General features: G+C 64.0%; 2 protein-coding genes across 16 annotated transcripts in view; one reads left to right on the top strand and one right to left on the bottom strand.

The window, feature by feature from the left end:
• The first annotated feature begins 117 nt into the window (after nt 1–117).
• On the top strand, nt 118–4,573 carry ENGASE (endo-beta-N-acetylglucosaminidase). Its single transcript, XM_040582204.1, has 14 exons — nt 118–246; nt 435–511; nt 612–813; nt 1,068–1,216; nt 1,333–1,490; nt 1,600–1,748; nt 1,931–2,096; nt 2,528–2,631; nt 2,856–2,964; nt 3,069–3,241; nt 3,455–3,609; nt 3,711–3,813; nt 3,907–4,021; nt 4,153–4,573. The coding sequence occupies exons 1-14, from the start codon at nt 140–142 to the stop codon at nt 4,555–4,557; spliced, it is 2,172 nt and encodes a 723-aa protein (XP_040438138.1). The 5' UTR covers nt 118–139; the 3' UTR covers nt 4,558–4,573.
• A 938-nt stretch (nt 4,574–5,511) lies between these two features.
• RBFOX3 (RNA binding fox-1 homolog 3) overlaps nt 5,512–20,011 on the bottom strand; it is a 146,702-nt gene continuing 132,202 nt past the window's right edge. For 12 of the 15 annotated variants that reach the window (XM_040582209.1, XM_040582208.1, XM_040582211.1 and 9 more), the window contains 11 exons: nt 14,450–14,701; nt 13,428–13,565; nt 12,872–12,925; nt 12,284–12,376; nt 11,061–11,121; nt 10,737–10,790; nt 10,311–10,443; nt 9,701–9,740; nt 9,051–9,112; nt 8,651–8,729; nt 5,512–7,613 (listed from right to left, as the gene is read on the bottom strand). In XM_040582209.1, the coding sequence (XP_040438143.1) occupies nt 7,569–7,613; nt 8,651–8,729; nt 9,051–9,112; nt 9,701–9,740; nt 10,311–10,443; nt 10,737–10,790; nt 11,061–11,121; nt 12,284–12,376; nt 12,872–12,925; nt 13,428–13,565; nt 14,450–14,701 (1,011 nt within the window). In that variant the 3' untranslated portion in view covers nt 5,512–7,568. The remainder of the gene's footprint in view (nt 7,614–8,650; nt 8,730–9,050; nt 9,113–9,700; nt 9,741–10,310; nt 10,444–10,736; nt 10,791–11,060; nt 11,122–12,283; nt 12,377–12,871; nt 12,926–13,427; nt 13,566–14,449; nt 14,702–20,011) is intronic. The other 3 variants (XM_040582215.1, XM_040582217.1, XM_040582218.1) reach the window with 3 other exon arrangements.

Here is a 20,011-nt window from a genome sequence, read left to right as displayed (position 1 = left end):
CGCAGGCGGCGGCGGCGGGGCGGGCACTGGGGGCGGTGCGGGGCCGGGCCGGGGCGGGCGGAGCTCCGGGGCGGTGCCCCCGGCCGGGGCGGGCCGTGCGGGGCCGGCGCCGTCGGAGCGGGGCAGCGGCGGCAGCGCCATGGCGGCGGCGGCGGCGCAGGAGGGCCCGGCACGGCGCGGGAAGCGGGCCGGGACTGAGGCGCCAGCGGAGGCCGAGGCGGAGCGGGCCGAGCGGCGGCGGCGGAGGTGGGCGGCGGGCGGCGCGCCGGGGCCGGGGCCGGGGCCGGGGCCGGGGCCGGGGCCGGGGCCGGGGCCGGGGCCGGGGCCGGGCCGGGCTGGGCTCGGCGGCGCTGGCCGCGGTGCTGGCCCGGCGCCGGGGGCAGGGGGCCTACGGGACAGGGGGCTGCCCGGCCCTCACCCCGCTCCCCGGGCAGCTTCCAGCCGGCGGCGGAGCCCCGGGGAACCACCGTCCTGCACGACACCGTCAGCGCCCGCCCGCAGCCCCTGCCAGGTGAGGCACGGCGGGAGCGGTGCCCCCGGGTCCCCCCGGCCCCCCCGGGCCGGTGCTGAGCCGCACGGGCTCCCCGCTGACCAAGTCCCCCCTGCCCCAGCGAGGCACTTCGATACCAGCACGACAGAGCCCATCAGCTTCTCCTTGTCCGGCCTGGAGGAGCTGCTCTCCTGGCAGCCCGACAGCAACGACGACTTCAACGTCTCCGCTGTGCCGCTGGCAGAGCGCCAGCCCCCGCTGGGCAGCCAGAGGCCCCGGACGCTGGTGTGCCACGACATGCGCGGCGGGTACCTGGAGGACAGGTACGTGCTGAGCAAAAGGGAGATGTGGCAGCAGGGCTCAACATCTCGAATCCCAAACCCCTTTGGCTTCTGCTTGATTTGTTCCCTGCCGGCTTAGCCGGAGAATGGTGGCCTTGCCCAGGCCAGCCCTGGCAGGGGTCTGCGGGGGTGGCTCAGTGCCACAGCTGGGCATGAGTCATGCCCCTTCCCAGCCCCACAGCCGTCTGCTAGTGTTCTTCCTGCATTGCCCAACTTGCCTCTTTCTGCCGCTGCAGGTTCATCCAGGGCTCAGCCACACGCAACCCCTACGTCTTCTACCACTGGCGGTACATCGATGTCTTCATCTACTTCAGCCACCACACTGTCACCATCCCGCCCGTGTGCTGGACCAATGCGGCGCACAGGAACGGCGTCACTGTGCTGGGTGAGGGCAGGACCAGCTGCAGGGCTGGGGGCTGCAGGACTGGGCTGGGGAGAGCCCCAGGAGCATGGGGGGTTTGCCAGGGCACGTGGCTGACACTGCTCTCACCGCCTGCCCAGGCACATTCATCACGGAGTGGACGGATGGGGAGAAGCTGTGTGAGTCATTCCTGGCTGGTGGGGAGGAGGCGTACCACGCTGTGAGCGAGCAGCTGGCCCGCATTGCCCAGCACTACCGCTTCGACGGCTGGCTGGTCAACATAGAGAACATGCTGAGCGTGAGCATTTGCACCCTGCCCTCCCTGCCTCCTCCCCTGCCCTCACGCTGCTCTTGTGCAGGACCCCTTGCCTGCCCCATGCCAACCTGTCCCTGCTGTCCCCTGGCAGGCAGCAGCGGCAAGGAACCTGCCCGCCTTCCTGCGGCACCTGACGGTGCAGGTGCACAGCGCCGTGCCAGGGGGGCTGGTGATCTGGTATGACAGCGTCCTGCAGAACGGCACGCTGAGATGGCAGAATGAGCTGAACGAGGAGAACAGGTGAGGCTGGGCCCTGTCCCATCACCTTTCCCAGGCAAAACTGGCCCTGGGCAGAGGTGGTGTGAGCCCACCCCAAACCCAGCTCTTGAGGGTGCTCAGGGCATGGCCTGCACAGCCCTTGGTGGGGTGGTCTGTAGGGACAGCCACAGTATCTGTCCTGCCACCCTCACCCTTGTTCCCAGGGTGTTCTTCGATGCCTGTGATGGGCTGTTCACCAACTACAACTGGAAGGAGGAGCACCTGGAGCGCACATGCGGGCTGGCTGGGCCACGCTGCACCGATGTCTATGTTGGCATTGATGTCTTTGCCCGTGGGGACGTGGTCGGTGGTGGCTTCGACACTGACAAGGTGGGTGTGCCAGGACCGGGCTGTCGCGACGGAGGGAAGTCTGCTGATCACTCATATTGAGTGACTGTGTCTTCCCTCCGTCGCGACACCGGGCCAGAGTGGGACCCTGGGCCTCCCTCCAGTGCAAGGCTCTGAGCCCCAGCCAATGGCCATGCCGTGCCATGCTGTGCCGTGCCGCGCTACACCACTAACCTGGGGTCATAGAGGCAAGGAGCAGGGGAACCTGGAGCCACTGGGCTGCCAGCCATGCATGGAGAGGGAGCCAGGGGATCCCAGTGCTGCAGTCCCTGGGGTGGGAGATGCCGCAGCACATCCCCATGGTGTTGTCCTGCCTCACCACGGGGCCAGTGGGACCTGGGGGAGTGGGGACATGACAGGTTACAAGGTGACTGCCTTGCCCAGCCCATGCTGCTCACTGCTCATCTCTGCAGTCCCTGCGCCTGATCCGCCAGCATGGCCTCTCTGCAGCCATCTTTGCTCCTGGCTGGGTCTACGAGCACCTGGGGGAGGAAAACTTCCTGCACAACGAGAACAAGTGAGGGCGGCTCAGTGGAGCTGGGGCTGTTGGGGGCAGAACGGGCCAGGAGCACCCCAGGCCCGGAGGGCTGTGGGGCAGTGGGACAGGGCTGTTGGGCGACTGTGGCTGCTGGCCAGGGCCAGGCTGGCCCTGCTCTGCCCCAGCTCAAGTGATGCCCGAGGCCGTGCTGGGGCAGTGGCTGTAGTAGGGGTCTCGGCTCTGACACCCACCTTTTCCTCCAGGTTCTGGGGCTCGCTGTCTGAGTACCTGCCCACGCACAGCATCTGCACGCTGCCCCTCACCACCTCCTTCAGCCTGGGCATGGGCACCAGCAGGTTCCTGGCTGGGATGGTGAGTGTGGGGTGATGGCTCAGCTGCAGCTGGGCAGGGGTGGGCTGGGCAGGGGCGTCCCTGCTCCTGGCCACCTGCCCGGCCCAGCTCGCCCTGTCCTGCAGGAGGAAGAGGCTGGCCCCTGGTATGACCTGAGTGCGCAAGAGATCCAGCCGCTCTACCCAGAGCACAAGGGCCGGCTGAGCACCAGCTGTTGTCTGCAGGATGCCTGGTGCGGGGGCAGCTCCCTGAGGCTGCAGGGGTCCATCCCTGCCGGCGAGGAGCGTGTGGCCATCCGGTGAGTTGGAGTGAAGCCCCCTTGCCATCTCCTCAGTGCTGGGCTGGCATCGTGCTGGCCAGGCAGGGCTGTGTGGCCCTGGGACCTCGTGGTGAGTGTGCCATGGGGCTCGCTGCCCGCACCACCCAGCAGATCTAACCCGATCCATCTTCTTTTTCTCTCCTCTCTCTCTCTCTCTCTCTCTCTCTCTCTGGGTGGATTTGGGGTCATCAGCCTTTTCTCTTTGCAGATGCTGGCACCCCCGAAGCTCTTCCTGACCATGGTCTACAAGCTGGAGGGGCCGCACCCTGATGAACTGATGGTTGCGCTGGAGCTCACCACCTGGGACTCGCGTACCTGCCACGAGGGCAACATCACCTCCCTGCCGGGTGAGGACCCTACCCCCTCTGTGCTCTCTGCAGTAAGCACCTACTGCAGGGCATGGGACCAGCTCAGCCCCTTGCCCCCCTGACCCTACTTCTTCTGGCAGAGCCCAACAGCCGCCACCACCCCCGGTTCCTCCCGGCACCCCCACCCCGCCTCGCCGAGCTGCTTGCTGCCTGCGACCGCAGCTCCCATGGCTGGACTCGCCGGTGAGTGCCCTGCTGGCTGTCTGTGCCCATGGGAAGGTGTGGGTGCCTTGGGGCCCCCCCAGCACTGTGCCCGCTCTGCCCCTTCACTCTCAGGTGCTACGAGCTGGACCTGCAGGACTGCAGCCTGCGAGACCTCTCCCTGCTCTTGTCCTGCCACCAGCCCAGCCTGCAGGAGACCCCCTTCACATGCCTCCTCGGAGAGATCCGGGTGAGTGCCCACCACTGCCGGCTGGGAGCCATCCATCCCGGTGCTGCCCCACGCTGCCCCGCACTGGGAGGGTGGGTGGGCACCCACTGCTTTTGGTCCCGGCCCCCATGGTTCTGTGGTTCCCTCGGCAGGTGCTGGATGCAGCCAGCGTGGTGGCCTCCCCGCCACAGGTGCAGAGCCTGACAGCCTCGCAGCTCTGGTGGCAGGAGGGCCCAGAGGCGAAGCAGCTCTCTCTCAGCCTCACCCTCCGCTGGGCATTCCCACCCAACCGCGCCAGCTGCTTCCGCATCCTCAGCCAGGGTGCCCGGTGCCGCGAGGGCCAGACGCCGCTGCAGCTCCTGGGGCTGGCGCACGCCTGCCTGTACCGTGTCGTGGGCCTGGTGGTGCCGCAGCCAGCGGCGGGCCAGTCCTGCCGGCTAGAGCTGCTGGTGGAGCCGGTGCTGCGTGATGAACTGCCCGTGGACCCCGACCACTGGGGGCGGCTGGTGCTGGTCTACTCTGAGCCGGCCAGCGGCACCAGCCGAGACGGGCATTAAAGGCAAGCGTGGTGCAGCCCCGCGTCCTTGTCTCTTCCATGCTGGCGGGTGGGCTGTGTGCAGGGGGCTTCAAGAGTGGAGGCTGCATTTCATCATCCTGCTTTGGTGGGTCCCTCTTCTCCCACCACTGTGGCTGGGCTCAGCCCTCACTGTGGGGACCCACTGGGTGCTGGCCAGGGCCCTGCGACAGGCTGCCTGGGGACTCCCCCAGCTCCTGCAGCCCTCACTGCCTGCAAGCTGCATGCAGCCAGGCTGGCAGTGCCTGCCCTGAGATGTCCCCCATCTGGTGCTCAGTGCAGGTGCTCTGCCGCAGCGCTCACCCCTGAGGGGCAGCCCAGCGCTGCCCTCTCCCTAGGGCTGGCAGGCAGTGGCTGCACCCGGGCTACCTCGCCTGGATCTCTTATGCACGGAAGGAGAGAAAATTTATAGCAGCAATTATTTTCTCACAGTCTGGTGAGCAAGCAATTAGCAGGCAGGGAGGCAGGCAAGCGCGCCACGCAGCGGGGTCACCCAGCCCCAGCTCCCTCCGAGTACCAGCCCCAGTCCCACAAACAACACTGGCTCCCAGTCAGGAAAATTAATATGTCAGCGGTTAAGCTGCTGCTCCTCTGGCGGGGAACTCACTCTGAAATGAATTATCTGACAGTTTGAAAAATGAAACGCTTGGCAGAGCCAGGGGAGGACCCTTGCCGTGCCGGCACCCCGCTCCCTTGCTATGGGGGCCTCAGCATGTTCCCCCTGCCTTTGCCTGCTGCAGGCTGCAGCCCCCTGCCCAGAGGTGTGCCAGGATGGTCAGATACACCATGCCAGCCATGGCCCCATGCCAATGCCCCAGTCAAAACCTGAGGCGCCCTGGTTGAAGAAAGAAATCTTTATTAATAATTTCAATAATAATAATAATCCTTGTAATAATAATAATAATAATAATAATAATAATAATAATAATAATAATAATAATAATAATACTGTTTATTAGAATGGTCACACCTTTGAAGCATACAGGATGGGCCAGTGCCAGCCTGCGCGCCGGCAGCCGGCGCAGGGGGGGTGCTGTAAGGAAGAAGCCAGTACAGCGATGGAAGGAGCTTTGTACAGGGGCAGGGGTGCGGGGCTGGGGTGGCCGGGGCTATGTACACCGGGAATAGAAAAGGGGGAGCTCATTGCTGGAGCATCGGGGGCATCTGCAGACTATAAAGTGAGGTTTGAGGAGTGGCGGAGCCACGCGGGGCAGGGGGCTGAACGCGAGGCGACCCTGCGGGACAGGGCTGTGCCCCGGGGTGCGCTCCGCAGCGCCTGTGCTGCCGGGCACCGGACCCGGCATGCCGGCTGCTGAAGACCGACCCCGGGGCTCGGGCTGGTCCCTGCAGGCGATGCCAGCCCCCGGTCCTGGGCGATGCAATGGCTGAGACCACTGCGCCAAGGGTGCGCCAAGGGCTGGTGGGGGTCCCGCTGTCTCGGGCAGGGACGGGTGGCCGTGAGCATGTCCTGCGCCGTGGAGCAGGTAGGAGCAGGAGCAGGATCGGGGCAGTCCCCGTTCCAGCTCAGTGCAGGGGACCGCAAGCTCCCTGCGGGGTGGGAACCCCGGGTGTGTCAGGGGATGGAGAGGAGGGAGGGGAAAGGGATTGCAAGCGAGTTGCAAGCTCCTCTTAACAAAAATTCCCTTTAAAAGGCAGAGGCTCATCCCCCTGCAACGCCCAGCGCCTCAGCAAAGCGGCTGCGCCGCCACCCCGGCTCCGTGGAGCCGGGGCCTCGCACACTTGATGCGCTGATGACCGGCAAGCGCCGGAGCTCAGGAAACACGAAGCCAGGTTCCCACCCCGGTGCCCAGCCCTCAGAGCTGGGGAGGGGGCGGCGTGCCGCAGCGCTCTGCCGGCACCCCCAGCGCTGCCGCGCCGGGGCTGAAAGGAAGACGTGGTGCCCAGGTCCTGGGCAGGCGGAGGCCCCTCCGGACGCCCCCACGCTCGGCGGCATGCCGGCTCTCCCTCCCTGCCACGGGCTGCGGGGCCGGGGCGGAGAGGGGCTCCTCTTGGCGCGTCCGGCCGGTCCGTGCTTGCCACGGCGCTCCTCCGGGACTCGCTCACTCGGTGCGTGTGTGGACAGTATGGGACTTTCACTTGGCTGTTGCCGCTTTGCTTTTTTTTTTTTTTTTTTTTTTTTTTTTGTTGGTTTTGTTTTGTTTTTTTTTTTTTTTTTTTTTTTTTTGTGTGTGGGTGTGGATTTTTTTGCCCTTCCTGGTCCCAGAAGGAAACGGCCACGGTTTCACTACAACAGAAACAAAGAGGCAGGTCTTTCACTGGCACAGCACGCGGGGCAGCCTGGCCAAGCCGTGGGCCAGGGGATACACGGGTGTCACCCCAGCCCCCCGAGCCCCACACTGCGCCCCATGCCATCCGCACCAGAGCTCCTCCGCCAAGCAACGCAGTCAGCCCTGAGAAGCGCTACTGCCAGGGGGGCTGGCCCCGGGCTCCTGCACACACCCCCAGCCCAGCTCCATCCCCAGAGCTCACAGCAGCCCCCGCTGGCTCCTCTCTCTCCTATGGGAGGGCAGAGGGGCTGCTCCGGGGCTACCGTCGGCACCGTGCCTGCGGGCAGAGCACCCCCCCTCCTGCCTCGCAGGGGGTCGAGCCCCCTGCACCCCCAGCAAGGGCAGTGCCCGCTGTGGAGCTGCGCTAGGACCCCGTGACCCAGTTCTGGGAACAGGGTGCCGCTGGGGCTGAGCCCTGCTCCCCACGGTCCCCCAGGGATGCTCGGCAGCACCGAGGCGCAGGGCTGCGCCGGGGCAGGCAGACGGTGCAGGAGACGCGGGCGGGCGGCGGGACGGAGCAGCTTGAGGTAACCCTACGGGTGTGGGCTGCCGCAGCTCGGCGGAGCCCGGCCTGAGCCCCAGCCCCAGCCCGCCCGGGCAGGGCCCGCGGTTCCTCCAGAGGCTCGGCCTCGGCTCTGTCTGCCTGGTTTGGTTTGGTGCTAGTGAGCAGTCAGTGTTAGTGGTGGGAGGGGCTGTGTCTGTCTTGCTAGTAGGGAGTGAAGCGGCTGTACCCTCCTCGGTATAGACTAGCCTGCAACATCAAAGATGAAAAAAAAAGCCAATCAGTATTTGAGAGAGGCACAAAGCCCAGTTCTTCCCTTTTTTTTTTTTTTCTCTCTTTTTTTTTTTTCTCTCTCTTTTTTTCTCTTTAAAATGACACTGAATCCTTGGGACATGAGGGGCCAGCAGAGCTGGAGGGTGCCCAAGGCTGTCCCGGCTCTGTGACAGTCATAGGTGCTGCCTTGTGGCCATGGCACGGGCCAGGGGCTACAGGGTGCCCCGAGCCCTGGTGCCCCTGGCATGGCACAACCGGTGCCACAGTTAACACAGAGGAGCCTGTCCCCATTCCCGCTGCAGCGCTGGGCTGTAACCCCCCTGCCCATCCCCACGGGACAGAGGGGCCATGGCCCCTTGCCAGCACCTGCCTGGGGCTAGGGGTGCCGAGGGGCACTTGGCAGCTGGGACCCGTGTCAGGGGGTTAAAAAAAGGAAGAAAAAGACGGGTTGGCTTTGAGATCCTGCCCATGAGTGGGATTTTTCATCTTTGATGCTGGTTGTGAAGATAGCTAAGAGCCGCAGTGTGCGGGTTGGCTGCAGGCGCCGGCATGCACACGTGTGCTCCCTGTGTGTGGCTGTGTGCTGGGCCCTGGGGACACGCCCCACACCCACCAGGGACAAGAAAGGGGGTCTCGGTCCCCAGCCAGGGCCCTGGGGTGCTGCCAGGCAGCCAGCGCAGGGGGCAGCCAGGTTCCCAGCAAGTAGCATGCATAGTCTGGACTGTGTGGGGCTTCTGCTGCAGGGCGTAATGGACCATGTGGGATGAAGGCACGGCAGGGGGAGGGCTCCTCTCTTGCCTGCCTGTGGACAGAGCCAGGCAGGGGCTGCGCTGCTCCTGCCGCCACCACCTCCTGGCTCCCCCTCCCACAGCCCCCACATGCAGGGCTGCCCCATGCCCCTTTGCCTGCCCTGCACCCCACAGGGTCCCCGAGCTGCTGTGCCGGCCTCCCCTCCCTGGGCTGGCTGCAGCTCGTGCCAGGAAGCAAAGAAAGGCCGCGGGGGCTGCTCTTACCATGGTGCCGATGCTGTATGTGGCAGCAGGGCCGATGGTGTGGTGGTATGGGTCTGCCGCTGCATACACTCTGCCGTAACTAGGAGCAAACACAGCAGTGGGCATTAACAACCACGGTTGGGGTCCCGCCTCCCCTCAGCATCCCCCCTGACCAGCCACTGCTCCCCCCTGCTGCACCTGGGAGCCCCCTGAGATGTCTCTGCTTCTCCCTGCCTGGGCACCCAGTCCTTTTCAGAACAAGCCCAAGTGGAGGGCAAGGGCCCCTTGTTTGCAGGACACCCTCATCATACCTGGCTCCATTCTCATCCCGTGGGCACAAAAGCTGCGGTGTGTCGGACTGGGCAGTGCAGGGGGTGAAACAGGGCTTCCCCCTCTCAGGAGCGATGCCTGCAGTGCTTACCTGTCACTGTATGCTGCCGCTGCTGCTGCCGGCTGGGCGTATCTGTAGGCGGCATAGCCCCCCTGCAGCGGAGGAGAGATGGCCATCAGGGAGGGGTGCAGTACCTACCAGGGGAGGCTCAGGGGGCTGGGGCAGCTGGGCACTCCACGGGCACTGCCACAGAGCAGTGGTGGGACCCTGCGGGGAGCTGGTGCCTGTGCCACCAGGCACATACCAGCCTCATTACCATTCCCCAGGGGCTTTCACAAACATTAACCTTAAAAAATTAGATTTCCAGAGGAGAGAATGTCACCTCCCTGATCGCTTTAATGAGGTGTCACGTTAGATAAATCCTTCAGCCACCCGCCTGAAATATCGCCAATGGCTTCTTAAATATGGAGGTTAAATGCTGGTGTAAGACAGTGCATCGGCGCTTGTCGAGGCCGTAAATCCCATGCAGCGCTGGCCCTGCGAGGGGCCTGGCTGGGGACACGGGACCCTGTGTGGTGCCACCCTGCTCCCGTCCACACTGCGCCTGGGCTCCAGCTGCCTTCCCCAGGGGACCGGGCTGGCAGGGGCAGAGCCCAACACACAGCCACCTGGTGCCACTCGCCCCCTGCCCCAGCACAGGGTCCCCGGTGTGTCCCAGACGCAGGCGCAGTGGCACTTACGTAGATCTCTGCTCCATAGAACCCATCCTGGTAGACGACCCTGAAAATGAGGTGGAGGTGTCAGAGCCTGGCCCATGTCACTGGCAGAGAGGGATCGGGTTGAAGCGGGTGAACTGGGGGAGCTGCCTCCAGCAGTGCAGCCGACAGGTGAGGAGCAGCCATCCAGGCAGCCCGCAGGCACATCTCGGGCTGGGACTCCTGGCAGGGAGGGCAGGGATGTGGGGACAGGCAGAGGGCACAGCCAAGGGCCGGGGTGCCACAGGGGTGGAGGAGCTTGAGGCACGATCACTGCTGAGAGCAACTGAGCGGCCAGGTTGCCACAGCCGTGCCTGACACCAGAGCAGCCGCGTGTGCTGGGAGAGAGCATTTCCATTAACCAACCAACACAGCTGGAACAACGGTCCATGCTTTGGGGCGCAGGAGGCTGGTGAGCACTGGGGTCACCCTGAGGGGCAGCAGCCTGCGGGGTTTCACAGAGCCTGAGGCCAGGCAGGTGCTGGGGGAGCTGCAGTCCATTCCTGAAGTGTGAGAGCCTGGCAATACCGATGCTGATGGCAGCAGAATTGGAGCAATGTGGCAGAAAACAGCCCTGCACTGCCCAGGTACTCACGCGCCGTAGGTGGGGATGGGCGGTGGTGGTGGCGCGGCTCGGAAGGTGTTGTAGACGGCACGTCCTCGTCCCCGTAAGTGTGCCCCTCGGTAGGCCACAGCTGTACCCGTGGTGGGGTACGGGAACCCCGTTACTGCAGGAGGGAGGGGACAAACGTGGGCTTTACCTCAGAAGCTCCCCACACGGCATGGCTGGGACCCCCGCAGTCACCGTGGGGCATCCCATGCCAAAGCCTGCCTCCATGCCCTGGCCCCGTAGGGATGCTGGGGCAGCGGGCCAGGGTGAGGGGAACTGGGCATGCAGGGCTGCAGGATGGGGAGAGGGGCTGGGGGCTGCTCGCTATTTCGAGCGGCGGTGGGGTCAGACACGGTGCAGAGCTGACATTCAGGGGGACCTGTGGCAGGGCTGGCCCCGACCCCATGTTACCTGCGTAGAACTCGGGGCCGTAGACCGCTCCCACTACCGGGTTCAGCTTCCAGCCTGCAGGCAGGGAGAGCCAGTGAGGCCGGGGGCACCCTTCCCACAGCACTTCCCCCCACCTCCCGGCTGGGCTCCAAGAGGCCACAGCTCCCATCCCCGGGGTGCCTGGGGGGGCTGCACCCCCACACTGGGCAGGGAGCAGCTGCTCTCCCGTCTGCCCAAGGGCACGGAGGGGGTTTGCTGCAGGAGCTCAGCAGCAGCTGGGCAGCGATGGTGCCTGGGGATGCCCCTGCGTGCTGCAGCTCCATCTCTGCTCGCACTGACCCTTACCGTTGGTGTAGGGGTTGGTAACCTTCTTGTTCGTCATGACCCGGGCTGTGGCGTTGTTCACCTGTGGAGAGAGTGGACGGGAGCTCAGCGCCTGTGGGCAGTGGGGCTGGCGAGGCTGCAGTCCAGGGCCCGCTCAGATGTACTTGGCGCGTGTTGCTGCTGCTTCAAGATACTGGAGCAAAGGATGCCAAGCTGCACGGGGAGATGCGGTACGAGTCTCTGTCTGCAGCTACCCCGCCGTGATGCAGTCCTGCCCGTACCCCTGGCCAGCCCAGGCCTCCTGGCTCCAGTGACAAGTGTCAGTTGGGCTGCTGGCTGATGCCCTGACCACTGTGGTGCCATGTGCAGGCTGAGCCCCAGCGTGCTGCCACCAGGCTCGGCCGCCTCCTGTCCCCACCCTGTCTGACCCAGCCTGCAGGAAGGATGCTTGCAGCAGGAGCCTGGGTCACTGCAGCAAGCACCAGCAAACTCCTGCCCAGCTTTGTTGGACCATGTTCTCTGACAGGCAGGGTGCATCCTGCCAGGCTGCCCTTCCCTGCTCTCAGAATTGCTGGGGACATTTGCGTCCCACTCCCTCTGCTGCGTGCTGCCCCACTTCCCACCGCTCACTAGTCAGTAAGGTGCTGCCAATGCACAGGCAGAGCCTGATCCCTCTGCCTGGCTTAAAGAAATAAAAGTCTTGGGAGCTGGGCATTGCAGCAGTTGCCTGCACAGCAGGAGCGGGAGCCCTGTGCAGCATCCTTCCCTCCCAGGCACAGGGAAGATGGAGATGGCATGTGGAGCAGAGAGCCCCTCTCCTCCCTGCAGAGCTTGGGGTGGCTTTGTGGTGGGCATAGGGACTGCAGGCAGCTGGGGTCTGTCAGACCCCTCTGTAACCAGCAAAACTCAGCCAGAGCCTGGACCAATGCCCCAGCTCTCCCCACACGCAGAAGGTTCGTTTGAATGGGACACTCCTTGCGCCAAGTGACAACCTTCCCAGCAGCCGGCACACATGCTCCTGTGCCGCATTCATGAATGCATGCACGCGCCAGGCAAACCTCCCCTGGGGCATGGGGATGGGACCTGGAGCTGCCCCAAAGCATCCCCTGCCCCAGCTTTCCCCTGCCCGTGGCCCCTGGGCAGCTCTGACCTGCCTGCAGCCCCCTGGCAGGAGAAAGCCCCCAGGTAGGGCGGAGGGGACGCACGTACACACAGGCATGGCACTAGCACACTTATCTGAGCACCTCAATCTTCCGGCCCTCTACGATGGTGCCATTCAGCTTCTCCCGTGCCCGGTCGGCATCTGTGCTAGTTTCAAAAGTTACAAACCCAAAACCCTGTGAGCAGAGGAGAAAAGGAGAAAGAAAGAGACAGAGAGAGACAGAGAGAGGGTGCGGGGACAGAGAGAGAGAGGGGGTGAATCAGGAGAGCTGGCGCAGGAGATGAGGCTGCCATAGTGCAGAGATGGAGAGCCTGGGCTGGGGCCCCCACTGGGTCCGGGGGTCCCAGCTGAGGCCCCAGCATTGCCCGTGAGCTGGGAGAAGAGTTTGGGAGAGGGGCACAGAAAGCAGGGAAGATACAACAGAGACATCCACACACAGAGGGACACAAGCTGCCTGTGCAGGAGGGGGCAGAGCGAGCCCTCCTCTCCCTCCGGTGCTCAGGGTGCAGGGACCCATGCAGCCCCCCCAGCCAGTGCAGGGCAGCAGGACAGGGCTGCCCTGGGTCCCACGGGGCAGGAGAGCAGGCAGTGGAGCTTCTGGGCATCCCGGCTCTGCCTGGCCCCCTCCCCAGGGCTTGCCGTAATGGCGCCAGCCATGGGTAGCACCCACCTTGGAGCCCCGCTCATTGAAAATGATCTCCACATCCAGGATCTTCCCGAATTGCTGCAAACAGAGAGACAAGAGGTGTGAACACCACAGAGCTCCCAGCCCTGTGCCCGCACCTGGGGCTGCTGGCACAGGGCTTCGCGCTCAGCCAGGCCAGGGACAGGCAGGGGGCTGCCTTGGGGGCCAGCCCACTGGACCCTCGGTGCCATGCAGGGGAAAGCCCTGTTGCTCCCATGGCACCTGCTCTTCCAGGACTTGAGGAGCATCACCCAAAATCTCATCAGCCTGCACTGCTCTGAATTCTATTGGGGGCTGGGAAGGGAACAAGGGGAGAGGGACAAGGGCTCTGTGTTACTGCCCACTTCACACGTGGACCTTGGTCCAACAGCCTGGCTGTTAAGCAGGGTGCCCATCCTGCATGCCACCACTCCCGGCCAGCAGTGGCATGGAGGCAGCACAGGCCTTTGGGATGGGACAGTCCTAGGGTTTCTGTGGTGCCATGGGGCAGCACCTGAGTGGAGAGCAGGGCACGCGGGTAGCTGGATGGGGCTGGACTCACCCCAAACATTTGCCGCAGGTCAGGGTCCCGGAATCGGAAGGGGATGTTGGAGACGTGTAACCTCTTGGGCTGCTGCTTGTCTGTGTTGTCTGAGGAGTGTAGCTGCTGGCTGTCTGTCTGTGCCGCCTCATCTGTCTGCTGTGGGAAGCGCCGCCGGCCATCAGCTCCCAGCCTTGCCAGCCCCATGTCCCCTGGCAGGGGTCCAGGCTTGGGCACTGTCCCCTTCCCCTCTGCTTGACGCTACTTGGCCCCAGGGACACCCTGGACCCTGTGGTCCCCAAGCTCTGGGCAGCATCCCGTGGGCCTCCCTGCAGCCTGGCAAGTCAGGGCGATGCCAGAGGGGAACTCTGCCTCTGAGGAGTCGGGGAATGCCCAGCCTGGGGAACCAGCCACCAGCCCTGCCTACACCCTTCCACCTCAGCCAGTGCTGACAGTGGGGTCAGGGGATCACCCATGCCATGAGTGGTGCCAGGGACATGGGGTGCTGAGAGCTGGGGGGAGGGACACAGGGAGTGCATCCCAGGGAGGAGGAGGCCTGGGAGACGGTGGGGGTGTGTGTGTGACCCACTGCAAGGAGCCAGCCAGCATCAGGTGGCCCTGCACTGGCCTCTGTCCCCACTCAGTCAGCCCAGCTGCACAGTGCCCAGGGGCCGTGACTGTGGCAGACGGGGGGTGGGGGGTGGGGTGGGGGGGGGGTGGGGGAGCAAATCCCGCACGCAGGGCTGCTGTAGCTGGACTGGGAAGTGCTCAGCTCAGCACTTTCCCCGGCGCTGCATTACAACCCCATAATTGAAGCTATCTGGTGGGAAGGCAGCCAAGCAGGTAGATTACAAGTGATTAGAAATGATGGGGGGACGGGACAGGACAGGACTGCAAGGGAGAGAGCCAGTGGCTGTGGTGGGGACACCCAGCCCAGTGCCCTGAGGGACCACAGCCAGGCCAGCACCACTGCCCTGGTACCTCTCCTGGCAGCTCCGATGCTGCCCTCAGACCCCCCCGCACCCCCGACACCACTCCCTTACCGGTACCGTCTGTGTCCCTGCTATGGACTGTGTGCTGGCATCGGTGCCCGGCTGCTCGGCATGGCTCTGTGCTGGTGTGTAGAGGGTCATGGCGTGCTCTGGTACTGTGCTTTGCCCCGAGTAGTCCTGCGTGGGGTGGGGGTGCGGCGGCGCATACTCTGCGGGGATCCCATTCTGGGGGGGTGGGGGATACTGGGCCGGGGGGTAGGGCTGAGCCATCGCGTCTGGCGGAGCCGTGGCGTCCTGGTTACCCTGCCAAGACAGCGGCACCGACCCCCTTACCCACTGGTCTCCCCGGGGTGCCTGGGCTGCATCCTGCCCTGGGGAGGGGTCCTGGTCACTGCGGCCAGACCCAGGCCCCTCAGGCCTACCATGCCCCAGCCTTTGGTGTGTGTCCCCCCCGACCCTGGGCTGTCACCGTGCCACGGCAGCTCTTGGGTTCCATCGTACACAGCCAAGCCTCCATCCTCTCCTGCTCTGGGGCCCTGCCTGCCCCATGTGCTGGGGCTTGGGCAGCAGGAGAGCAGAGCAAACCCCCCCGTGGGGCTTACCTATGGAAGCCTGCACACTGCCATCTCCTTGGGGAAGGAAACCAGGGCAGCCCTCAGTTTGGAGCCCAACATGGGGCAAAGCAAAGCCAGGCTGGCAACGTTGCTCTTGCGGGGGACGGTACAGCATCAGTGCCCGCTGGCAGCAAACCTGGCATCCCAGTGATGGTGATGGCAGCAAACAGTAGCACGGCCATGGAGGCATGGAGGGGCGGTCAGGCAGGAATGCTGATAGCCCCGTGGCCAACAACAGATCAATTAACTGCTAAATATTTGATTAGGCCCCTTGCTCTAATTCTGCCCACCTGACCACCCCAGTCAAACAGAGTGAGCTGCACATGTGCTACGGACCAAGGGCTGCCTATTGCCTGCGGGGGGGGCTGGCCTGAGGGGCTAGCATGGGTCTGACAGCCTGCATCTCTCTTGCACACCCCACCCACCCACCCATCCACCATCCATCCATCATCATCCATCCATCCATCCTCATAGCCCTATGTGCACCCACAGGCTCTGCCCTGTGGCACACGTGTGTGCTGCACCTACCACCACACACAGATGCCCGGTGTGGTGCACGGCAGCAGCCTCCGCCGGCAGCCAAGAGGCTGAGAATGCCTAAACCAGCACGCAGGGCAGTGCCAGCAGCCCCTCAGATGCTTTACAACCCGCCATGGCAGCCTCTCACCCATGAAATACATCTGTGGCTCAGCCTGTGGAGACAAGCTCCTTAATTGTGTGCGGCCAATTTATGGTACGGAGGGATGGTGGGGTGCAGATGGGGGGGCCGCGCTGCCAGCCACCATCCCCCAGCAAGCAGGGCCATCGTGCCTGTGAGGGAGGCAATGGAGCCCGCACCAGAGGCACGGTGGGACCACATGCAAACCCAGCGTAAATAATCCCGCTACAGATCTGCAAGTCATTGGCAGGCTTGCCAGTGCCTTCCTGTGCTGACTCAGCTGCTCAGGAACACGCCAGCCAGATACACCTGCCAGTGCGGCCCGGGGCTGCCGATGCTGCAGGATGGTAGAGCCCCATCCCTGGCACTGCCCCTGAGCTGGGCATCCAGGGCAACGCTCCTGCCTACACCGCAGGTGCAAACCCCACCTCGCAGACTTGAGGGTTTCCACCCTGTGCTCAGCCTGGCCCCAGCAACTGAGCCTGCTCCAGGGAGCAGGCAGACACCAGTCACAACAGTCACGGTCCCAGTGCCTGACTCTCTCTCCCCACATCCCTGATGCTCAGTGCCTGACATTCCCTGCATCGCTGATCCCAGTGCCTGACCTTCCCTGCATCGCTGATCCCAGTGCCTGACCCTTCCTGCCTCGCTGATGCCCAGTGCCTGACCCTCCCTGCCTCTGTGAACAGAGCCAGCAGCAGGAGCAGCCTGTAGCACTCCTGCATGCTCTGTGCTGGACACTCAGTTTTGCTGTCACCATAGCCAGGCTCAGCCACCACCACAGCAGGGATGGGCACTTCTGCCCAGGCAGGAACAGTGAGCGGGCAGGGGGACGCAGACAGGTGCTGGGGGAGGGGCTGTCCCCACCTGCCCAGGTCTTGGGCCCAACTGGCTCCTTGCCAGCCTGCCCTGACAGCCACGTTCATATATGTTATTAATTAGGGCTGTCGCAGTGCTAGTCAGCCCAAGTATTATTTAATTCAGGGACCATTAAGTTCCCCTGTTTTGCTCACCATTGCTGGGGCTGCTGGTGCTGCAGAAGAGCAGATCTACAGCTCCCAGCACCTCTCTCCTGTGCGTGCTGCCCGTCCGTGGGGACGAGGCTGCTCGGCTCAGTGGCTGGGGGCTGCCGGGGGTGAGAGCCCCGCGGGGAGGGGGATGGCGACAGGTTTGGCTGTGCGATGCCCATTGATGTCATGGGCAAAGTGGCTGCTGCTCAGCCCCGCACCAGGCACTGCCGGCATCCTCCCTTGCGGCTGCTCTGGGCTGCCTGCAGTGTGGGAATAGCCCCGTCTGCAGGCAGCCCCAGGCAGTGAGGAAGCCCCCCTGCTCCTCCCAGAGGGGTTACTGGGGCCCTGGCCCCACAGCCACCCCTGAGCCTGCACCAGGAGCAGCCCCTTCCCGGGGTCCCTCTCTGCACTGAGTGCCTGGAGTGGGTCCTGGGGACCCACCTCTGCACCTCAGGGGAGGCAGCCAGACAGCACCGGCCTGCAGCCAGGTGGTGCTCCCAGCTCGGAGTGCCCAGCCGTGACTGGAGACCATGGCATGGTGCCAGGGCCGGGGGCTCCAACAGGTGCCTCTTGCTCACACACTGCATGTCCTTCTAAGGGCATCATGGGGGATGCTCCCGCAAGGTGCTTTGTGGGGCGGCTTTCTGCACTTGCATTGAAAGAAATTCTGACTATTAACCACCCGTGGCCCTCATTTAGTAAACAAGAGAGGAGCTTAGTGCAGCACCCAAGGCCAAGTGTGGAGCAAACCCATCGGTATTTAACATAGCACAGGGAGCATGAGCAGCACCCATCACCCCCGCTCCCCATGCTGCCCACCTGCTCAGGCAAGATACCGGCACAGCTGTGGCATAGCCCTGTGCCGTAACACCACAGCCCTGGGCACAGCAGCAGAGGGCTGGGATGGGGAGCTGAGGCCTTCGCTGTCAAGGGCAGAAGCAGCTCTGGGAAGCGCAGCACATGCCGCTGCATCCTCTGGGCTGGCGGGTGTCCTGCTGCCTCCTGGCTCCTTGGCAGAGCACTGTGCTGAGGAGTCCAGGGCCAGGGGAGCACCCTGAGAGTGGCTCTGTCCAGCCAGCTGCAGGATGCTGCTCCCCAAGGCCAGCCCTGGAAGGCAGAGCTGGTGGGACCCTGAGGTCCCCTGTGTGGTGTCCCCTGTGCAGCGGCGGCTCCTGCCCTGCTCATAGCTCAGCCTCACAGCACCAGCCCTGCGCAGTGGCTGCCACAGCAGGCAGGGGGTAGATATCATCTTTAGCTGATTAAATGTCCCTCATTAACGAGTTTCTTTAATTAATGAAGTTTTTTTTGTTTGCTCCACTTGCTTTCTCCCCACCGCACTCTGCCTCCTCAGCACAATCCAGGCCATTTCCTTTCAAGTCATTTAGCGCGTGGGGCCGGTTCCTGCAGACGCCGCACTTTGGTGATTGTGCCTGTCAGCTTGGGGCTGACGACGCCATTTTTAACATTTGCTCCTTTTTAAGAAAATAACGCACCAGGAGCCCCTGAACACAAGGGACATGTCTGAGCAATTAGCTGAGCACAGAGTGCCTGCACTACCGACAGGCCACCCACCCGCTAGCACCCTGCAGCACACCTAGCCCACGATGGGCATCCTGCTGGCACGGCACGAAGGTGCAGCACGCCAGCTCCCCAGAGTTACTGACTGCTTTCGAGCAACTATCACCTGCTGCCACCCACCTCCAGCTGCAGACGGGCAGCGCGGCGGGTCCGCCAGGCCAGCCAGCAGGCCATGCCCAGACTCAGCCAGAGCCTCTGCTTGCACACACAGTCACGATTTATAACCGGGCAGCAGCCTGTCCTGGGGCTGCTCCCCTCGCCTGCGGCCGACACAAACACGCACAGAGTTTCCACCAAAGCCTCATGACCATCCCACTGCCTCGGCCAGGCCCTGCTCTCATCTCCAGCCCAGGGCAACCCCAACCTGGACAGCTCTGCCTGTGGGTGTCCTCTTCCTGCGCGCTGCGCTCAGGCCAGCGCTGCTGGTGCAGGGGCAGCATGGCACCCCCTGGTTATGGCACAGCACCGCCTTGTCATGGCACATGTAGCCTGGCTGGATGCCAGCATGCTGAGCCCCAGAGCGGCTGGGGAGGGGGCACAGTCCTGTCACCATGCACCTCTCCACCACCAGCAAGAAGGGAGCCCTGAGAGCAGCATGCACCAAGGAGCCTGCAGCCACAGGTGTCAAAGAAGCAAAGGCAGCATGGATCTGCAGGCAGCTATGGGCAGCCAGCCCAGCTGTGGTCCCCAATGCCTGTGGCTGTCCCGCTCTTTCCACTGGGAACCAGCCACCTGCTGATGGGTGCTGCGAGGGGCTGGGGTCCTAGCCCCACCACAGCATCCAAGGAGGCCACTAAGATGTTCCTCCAAGCTGCAGAGCCTCAGCGGGCAGCATATCCTACAGGCAGAGCAGGCAGTGCAGGCGGCAAGCATGTTACTCTCACCCAGACTGGCTCCTGCTTGCTCGGTTGCTGTCAGGGCATCCCCTTGCTGCACTGCGAGACAGCCCAAGGTCAGAGCCGAGTGCAGGGAAGGGTGTTGAGCAACTCCCTGAGGGCACCCCTGCCCGCTCCTCTGCCTGTGCCAGGGCAGCTGCTTGCTGCTGCAACAGGTCTGCAGCACATTGGTGCGGCAGGACCTGTCGTGCCCGCCAGCAGCACATGTAGCTGGGGACAAACCAGGGCAGCAGACAGGGAAGCTGGTGGGAGCATCCACTCCTCTGCCTGCTGCCTCAGAGCAAGGCAGCACAGCAGCCCGGCGCTGTGCTGAGCACTGAGAGACCGGCTCAGCAAATGCCCCGGGCAGCGGCAGGAGGGTCCTCACACGGCCCCATGCCCCCCCCAGGCACGCAGGGGCCACGTGGTGATGCTGTCATCGCAGGCTGCTGCGAGGCCATGCCCGGCACGGCTCATCTGCGTGACAGCCACAATGTCCCTCCTTCGATCCAGCTGCTCGCTCATACTAATGACTGTCAACATGAAACAGAGGCCGTGAAGGGGAAGAAAATTACTCCCTGAAAAGGAATTGACTGATCCCCGTCATTTCTCAAGGAATCACTGACCTGTGAATATTTCATTACCCAAAATGCTGCGCCATCCATACAAAGCAGCATGCCCAGCCCCGAGCAGGCACCAGCCACAGAGCCCTGGGCTGCACCTGGGGAGTGAGGTCGGGGTGCTCACTGCGGGGATGTCCCTGGCCCCAGGAGGGACAAGCCCTGCCCACCATGGGAGCCAGTGGGAGATGGCAGCGGGTTGCTTCTCCTCTCCTCCCCACAACTGGGGCCATCGTGGCCCCACAGAGAGCTGGGGAA

Source organism: Falco naumanni, chromosome 1 (genome assembly GCF_017639655.2).
Source record: "Falco naumanni isolate bFalNau1 chromosome 1, bFalNau1.pat, whole genome shotgun sequence".
In the NCBI taxonomy this organism is placed as follows: domain Eukaryota; kingdom Metazoa; phylum Chordata; class Aves; order Falconiformes; family Falconidae; genus Falco; species Falco naumanni.
This window is presented reverse-complemented; position numbering and strand designations above follow the sequence as displayed.

Excerpts from the sequence above, each read along its gene's own strand:
- ENGASE (XM_040582204.1), top strand. The coding sequence starts at position 140 with ATGGCGGCGGCGGCGGCGCAGGAGGGCCCGGCACGGCGCGGGAAGCGG. Across the intron at positions 247-434 it reads GCCGAGCGGCGGCGGCGGAG|CTTCCAGCCGGCGGCGGAGC; the intron begins GTGGGCGGCGGG and ends CTCCCCGGGCAG. Across the intron at positions 814-1,067 it reads GGCGGGTACCTGGAGGACAG|GTTCATCCAGGGCTCAGCCA; the intron begins GTACGTGCTGAG and ends CTGCCGCTGCAG.